Here is a 7,500-nt window from a genome sequence, read left to right on the forward strand (position 1 = left end):
TCACACTCACACAGATACTCACATTCACCCTCACACACATTCACACTCTCATAGATACACATATTCACACACGCAAACACACACACACAGTATTTGGCATGACACAGATCTTCGTTAATATTTTCGTATCTTTGTGTAGTTATTAATAGAAATATGAATTAGCTGCATCGTTTCGCTTTATATATATATTTCCTTATTTTCCCTCTCAACTGTTATTTTATCTATTGAAATGGTTTTGAGGGGGATATTATATAACATAAATATGTATACTACACACACACACACACACACACACACACACACACACACACACACACACACACACACACACACACACACACACACACACCTACACACACACCTACACACACACACGCGCCGAACCAACCCCCCCTCCCCCTCCCAGCCTCACTTGTTGCCTCCCGCAGGATAAATTCCCTGCTCAACGACACGTCCTGGATGGAGGCGGCGGGCGAGAGCAAGGGCGGGATGCTCGGGATGCTGTCGTCTGTCCCCACGAGCATCTCCCGCCTCACCATGCTCGCGGATCTGCTCAAAAACCCTTTGCTCAGGGATCTTATGGGTAGGAAGTGCGCGGGGCTCACTCACTTAGCGGTATTGTTATGATTTTTGGCGATTATTATTCTCGTTATTATCACCGTCATCGTCATTTCGTCATCATTATTATTACTACTATTTTATTATTATTATTATTATCATCATCATTATTATTATTATCAGTATTGATTTTACTTTCATTATTATTATCATCTTTGTCATCATCATCATCATCATCATCGTCGTCGTCGTCGTCGTCATCATTAATTAATAATTATTACTTTGTTTTTTAACGGTTGATGATTACAGTACTGCAATATTAATAGGAATATTGACATTCTACATCTACTAAAGGCAGTAAAAGTAAAAACAATTAGTAATCATTATTCATAACTTTTTGGTATCACACTATAATTATAGACACTTTAATATAATTTGTGTAATACATGACATTTAACACGCAAATTTCAACGACACGAAATATGACCTCACGACTTTTCATCTTTACAGAAAACGGGTTATCGGTGAGCGACGTGATACATTCCCCGGGGAAACTCAACGAAACTCTCGTCACGGAGTTTGATTTCGATCCTGCCGTTGTGTCTGCCATCTTGGGCGCCAGGATCAACATGTCTAGGGTGAGTTCTCGTTAAGGTTTACAGATATGAGGCGCTTATTCGTTTTTTTTTTTTTTTTTTTTTTTTTTTACTGTCGTTACTCATCAGTTGTCCATTGTCGTTACTCATACATTCTTTACCGTTGTAAGAGATATTTTGTACTGTACGATCTCATACATTCCTTTAGCGTTACTCATCAGTGTTCTTTGATCGTCTCTCCTGAACTCTCTCTCACCGTCACTCATAAACTCATAAACTTCCCCATCGTCACTCATCTATTTTACTGTTGTATCTCATCGTCACTCATAGACTCTCTCATTGTCAGTCACAAACTCTCATCATCACTTACAAATTCCCTCTAATTATCACTCATAAACTCTCTCTCATCGTCACACACAAACTTTCTCTCATCGTCACTTTTAAAACTCTGTCACCATCACTCATATAAACTCTCTCACCGTCACTCATCTATTTATTTATTTATTTATTTATTTATTTTTGCTGTTGTAACTCATATATCATACATTCTGCTACCGTTATTCATCAGTTTTGTCTCGTCGCCATTCACAAACTCTCACCATCACTAAACGCTGTCTCGTGGCCAGGTGATGTCCCTGATCGGCTACCGCGACGTCTATAGCGTGGTGTGTTCGCCGGAGCAGCTCGGGCAGTTCCTCGTCACGCACGCCAGCCAAGACGTGGCCAGCATCTCCGCCTCCCTCTGCAGCCTCTCCCCCAACATCACCGCCAACATCACGAGGGTTTTTACCAACGCTCTGGATGCGATGGGTCTGTTTAACAAGGTGAGTAAAAGAAAAGGAAGTTTGGCCATTTTCATCTTTGCCGTCATCGTCATCTTCATTGTTAGCGTCATGACCATCATCTTCATCTTCATCATCATTATTGTTTTCGTAATCATCACGATGATAATCAAAACTAGGATAAAAAACTATATTGATGATAATGATAATATAATGGTTATAACAATAATGATGATATTAATAATGATAATAGTAATAGTAATAATAATAATAATAATAATAATAATAATAATAATAATAATAATAATAATAATAATAATAATGATAATAATAATAACAACAGTAATAACGACAATGACACAACAAAAGCAGCGCCAGTGACAAGCCCCTCCCTCCCTCCGCCAGGTTTCGGATGTCCTCGGCGCCATCGGAGGCTACGAGGCAGAGTCGCTCGTGCAGCAGCTGGGGGCGATGCTGGCTTCCTTAGGGCGTCTGGAGTCCCTCGCGCCCCTCGCCTCCACCTTCAGTAGCCTTAGTCACGCCCTGCAGCCCATTACCTCTGCTATTACGGAGCTCACGGACGCGGGATGGACGATGGAGAGGTGAGAGGAGGGGAGGGCGTGGGAAGGGGGGAGGGAGGAGAAACAGGGGGACGGGAGGGAGTGGGAAGGAGGGGAGAAAGGGGGATGGGAGGGGGACGGGAGGGGAGAGAGGTAGGGAGGGGGTGGGAAGGGGAGAGAAGGAAAGGGGGAAAGGGGGAGGAGGGGATGGGAAGGAGGGTGATAGAAGGAGGAAAAAGAGGGAGGGGAGGGGAGAGAGAAAGAGGGGGGTAAGCAGTGGGGGGGGGGAGAAGGAAGGGGAGACGGAAAGAGTGAAAGGGGGATGGAAGTGGGAGTGAAGGAGAGAGCAGAAGGGTGGGGGTGGGAGGGGGAAGGGGAGGGGGAAGGGATGTGAGGGTGAGGGAAAGGGAGAGAAGAAGGGATGGGATGGGAAGAGGGGGAAGAAGGGGAGAAAGGGGGATAGGAGGGGGAGGGAGAAAGACGGGTGGGGGTGGTGGGGGAAGAAGAGGAATGAGGGATAGGAATCTAAGGGGATGGGAAGGGGGAGGGGAGGGGAGGGGAGGGAGTGTGGGAGAGGGAAGGGAGATTGTGACTGAGAAAGACGGGATTAGAAAGAGAGGGGAGGATGACGGAAATGGAGTAGGAGAAGGAGAAAGGAGAGCACGAAGAAAGGGGTTGGGAGAGGGAGACGGAATTTCAATGGAAGGAGAGGGTGAGCGACAGGGGGAAACAGGGAGAAGGAAAGAGATAAAGAAAGAGGGAAGGGAGAGAGGGAGGGGAGGGAGAGACAGAGACGGAGAAAAAAAAGAGGGGAAGAGGGAGGAGGGGAGCCAGAGGGAGAGGAAGTGGGGAAAACGGAATTAGAAGGGAGAGAAGGAGGGAGAGGGAAAGAGAGATAGAGAGGAGGAAGAGAGAGAGAGGAAGAGAGAGGAGAGAGAGAGAGGAGAAGAGGAGAGAGAGAGAGAGAGAAGAGGAGGAGAGAGAGGAAGGAGAGAAAGAGGAGAGAGAGAGAGAGAGAGAGAGAGAGAAGAGAGAGGAGAAAAGAGAGAGAGAGAGAGAGAAGAGAGAGGAGAGAGGGGAGAGAGAGAGAGAGAGAGAGAAGAGAGAGAGAGAGAGAGAGAAGGAGAAGAGAGAGAGAGAGAGGAGAGAGGGAGAGAAGAGAGAGAGAGAGGAGAGAGAGAGAGGAGAGAGGAGAGAAGAGGAGAGAGAGCAAGACCGAGGACACGAGAGAGAAAGAGCTAATGAGACAAAGAAGGCAAAGAGACCTGCCCACTAATGCCAACCCCCCCCCCCCTCCCACAGTATGAAGAACTTGATAAGCGTTCTCGAAGGCCTCGTGGCGGACCCCCAACTCACCTCTCTCGGCGCGCGGCTACTGCAGAACGTGGAGAACCTCACCTCCCAAGTGAACACGGTACGTCGTGTTGATGGATCGCGGGAGGATGTTGTGTCTCTGTGGAATATAATCGTGTTTTTAGATCGGAGCGGTGTAATGACCTCCTTGTGTACGCTTACGAACGCAGGCACACACACATATATATAAACACAAATACACACACACACACACACACACACACACACACACACACACACACACACACACACACACACACACACACACACACACACACACGCACAATAATATACAGGAAAAAAAAAACAACAAAAAAACACGTATCTAAACACTGACTAAATCCTTCATCTCCCCCTAGGACGTGCCTGACCCATGGAAAAACATCTTGATCAGAGCAGGAGAAGTGATCGACACCACAGGGCATGAGGTGATGGAGGTGACGGAGGCTCTGAAGGAGGACTTCACCGCGCAGACGGCCCTTGCGCTGGTCACCTCCCTCCTGCCCGCCGTCATGGGGCCCGAGACTCCGAATGTCACGAGGTAAGTTGGTCTTTTTGGGAGTGTGTGTGTGTGTGTGTGTGTGTGTGTGTGTGTGTGTGTGTGTGTGTGTGTGTGTGTGTGTGTGTGTGTGTGTGTGTGTGTGTGTGTGTGTGTGTGTGTGTGTGTGTGTGTGTGTGTGTGTGTGTGTTTTCCGCTGTCGTTATGGGAGTTTTCGTTGTTTCTTGTTGGTACTGTCAAGCTTTCCTGGTTTGACCGTTGAAAAAGCTTAATTTTTATATGAAAGAAATTAAATTTAGCGAAGCGGAAACCGTCCATGAATTTTTAACTGATTTCCTGGCGTTTGGAATAATTAGATCTTATTCATACTGCAAGAATATCAAGTTAACGTTGGCCACAGATTACAGAAATGATTATAGAATGAGAATCGTCGATGTAGGCCTATAACAAAACGAAACCACAGTAACCATTTCTTTTTTTAGCGGGAGGGGGATCTACCTTGTTTTTGTGGTGTCTGAAGGGCCGTTTTCAAAACAATTTAAGTCTCCATTTCTCAGAACTTTGGTATATTATCTCTTGCTGCATTGTGTTCCTCTACAGTAACGCTGATGTCATGTCTTTCTCTGCAAGCAAAAGCGATAAAAGTCACTTCGTAAAGATTATAATGTTTGTGGGATTAGAATACAAAATACTTTATCTATTTATCATTAAAATTATCATTATTGTTTAATTATCGCGTTAGTCAAAACAAGGAACACAAACCTAGAGATTACAGAAGAGACAGCAGAAAAAAAAAAAAAAAAAAAAAAAAAATAAGCCGAGGTGATAAACCTATATATAACATCCAATGTGAGCCGAAACGTGGTATTAGGGTTTTCAATATACGTATCGATCTTGACAATTTTTTTCTAAAGTTATTAATGCCGTTGTTATTATGAAGATGGAATCCAGGTGGATTTCGAAACTGTAGTCTCCTTTTCAATGAATCTAGTTTTTGTATTGTGGGTTTTTCTACCATAGTACCAGTGTTTTAGCATTCACTATTACTGTTATTGTTGTTATTACTATAATGATAATGTTAATGATGATGATAATAGTTGTAGCAGTAATACTGATGATAATAATGATAACGATGATGAAAATGATAATAATAATAATAATAATAATAATAATAATAATAATAATAATAATAATAATAATAATAATAATAATGATAATGATAATGATAATAGTAATAATAATAATAATTATGATAGTAATAAAGTAATGATAATGATAACAACGATAATGTTGATACTAATAGTAATAATAATAATAGTTATCATTAGCATTATCGTTATTATCATTATTGTCTTTTTTTATGTTTGTTATTTTTATGATAGTAAGCATTATTATCGTTAGCGTTGCTATTATTATTATTATTATTATTATTATTATTATTATTATTATTATTATTATTATTATTATTATTACTTTATTATTATTATCATTATTACTTTATCATTATCATTATTATTATTAATAATGATAATAATAATAATAATAATAATAATAATAATAATAATAATAATAATAATAATGATAATGATATTATTATTATTATTATTATTATTATTATTATTATTATTATTATTATTATTATTATTACTTTATTATTATTATTATTTTCTTTTTTTATAATTACTATTATCATCATCATCATCCTCTTAAAAATCATGAAGATCCTCGTTCATCTCGGACCTTTCATAGTGAAAAACGTACGCTCGTTTGCCCTCAGCCTGGGCGCCGCCGTGGACGACGCCCAGCAGCGCCTCCCGGCTGAAGCGCAGAGGCACGTGGTCAGCGCGCTCGCCTCTGCGCAGTTGCTCGCCGCCCTCTACACCAACGCGACCCGAGCTACCAGTAGTATGTAGTTTGAGAGTGTATTTATTTTCGTAATTTTTAGGTAGATTGGGACCAAGGTTGTGTACGAAGGCAGATGAATTTAGCATAGCTCTTTATCTATGCTCTGTAGAAAGAAAAAAAAAACACTGTTGGAAGTCTGTATTCATTATTGTTTTATATTTCTAATATACTGTCTACATAAGAAACACACCTCTGGCGTTAGTAGTTTCACCTTAATTGCTGAATCATTTAACAGTAGTATCAATAAAGGTTAACTGTAAAACTACCTTTATTAATATTGATAAGCACTGTTGAACTAGTCCAGAACTGATCTTATTATGTTTTGTTTTGTTTTTGTTATAGTTCTGGTCCCGTGGGTTATATCCAACCCCCCAGCAGTGAATTATGGGTTAGTGGCAACCTTCTCTAACCACACTTTACTCCAGGTGAGGTTCCTTGTAAACGTAGCAATAGGTAAAATGTAAATTAAAAGTATTAACTGCATTTGTTTATCTGATGTGCAGAAATCGTTTTAACAGTTGTTGATTCCATGTGTTAAGTTGGAATTATTAGAGAGTATTTACTTGATGTGTTATGTTGAAGGTATTATAGCGTTGGTTAATCTGATGTGGTAACTTAGAAGTCATTACAGCGTTTGTGTAATTGATGTGTTAAGTTAAAATCATGTTACATGTGTTTATTTGATATGTTCAGTTACAGTCATCCCAGCGTTTGCTGACATCCACTCGCTAACATACAGAAAGCACATCACAGTTCTTTTTTTTCAGAAAATGATATCGGAAAACACCCTTTCGATGTGGGTGTGCAGCCGAGAGTCCTGGGCTGACCTGTCTGACGCGGGCTGGCAGAGCCTCTCCGCGCAGATGTGCTCTGACTCGGGCCGTAAAAATCTGCAAGAATTAAGGGAGCTCATCAACCCGTATTTTGATCCAGACTTCATTAAGGTAAATGCAGGACGCTGGATGCCGGACGCTTGTGTGCGCTATTTTGATATGAATGGGGATACAGAGGAGCAAGGATGCGGGGGAAATGTGGGAGAAATTTATCATAAATGAGAACCACCTTTGAAAAGGAATTTAAAAATCGAAATCCATTATTCATCAATATTGAAAAATCCAAAACTGCTAACAAAGCAGGCAATGCTAAGTGGAGATTTATGCTGTAATCGCAATATAGTTCATTGATCGAAGTAAACTAGTGTCCACAAAACAAAAAAACTTGGGCGTTGGAGAAACCAAGTCCCTTGT

The 7,500-nt window shown here is 41.2% G+C and overlaps 1 protein-coding gene across 2 annotated transcripts in view; it reads left to right on the top strand.

The window, feature by feature from the left end:
- Nucleotides 1-7,500, top strand: part of LOC119598585 — a 101,431-nt gene that overhangs the window by 46,715 nt on the left and 47,216 nt on the right. For both annotated transcript variants that reach the window (XM_037948232.1, XM_037948233.1), the window contains exons 5-13: nucleotides 429-583; nucleotides 1,069-1,196; nucleotides 1,781-1,978; nucleotides 2,342-2,538; nucleotides 3,799-3,910; nucleotides 4,209-4,390; nucleotides 6,126-6,253; nucleotides 6,596-6,678; nucleotides 7,021-7,197. In XM_037948232.1, the coding sequence (XP_037804160.1) occupies nucleotides 429-583; nucleotides 1,069-1,196; nucleotides 1,781-1,978; nucleotides 2,342-2,538; nucleotides 3,799-3,910; nucleotides 4,209-4,390; nucleotides 6,126-6,253; nucleotides 6,596-6,678; nucleotides 7,021-7,197 (1,360 nt within the window). The remainder of the gene's footprint in view (nucleotides 1-428; nucleotides 584-1,068; nucleotides 1,197-1,780; nucleotides 1,979-2,341; nucleotides 2,539-3,798; nucleotides 3,911-4,208; nucleotides 4,391-6,125; nucleotides 6,254-6,595; nucleotides 6,679-7,020; nucleotides 7,198-7,500) is intronic.

Source organism: Penaeus monodon, chromosome 41 (assembly GCF_015228065.2).
Source record: "Penaeus monodon isolate SGIC_2016 chromosome 41, NSTDA_Pmon_1, whole genome shotgun sequence".
Lineage (NCBI taxonomy): Eukaryota > Metazoa > Arthropoda > Malacostraca > Decapoda > Penaeidae > Penaeus > Penaeus monodon.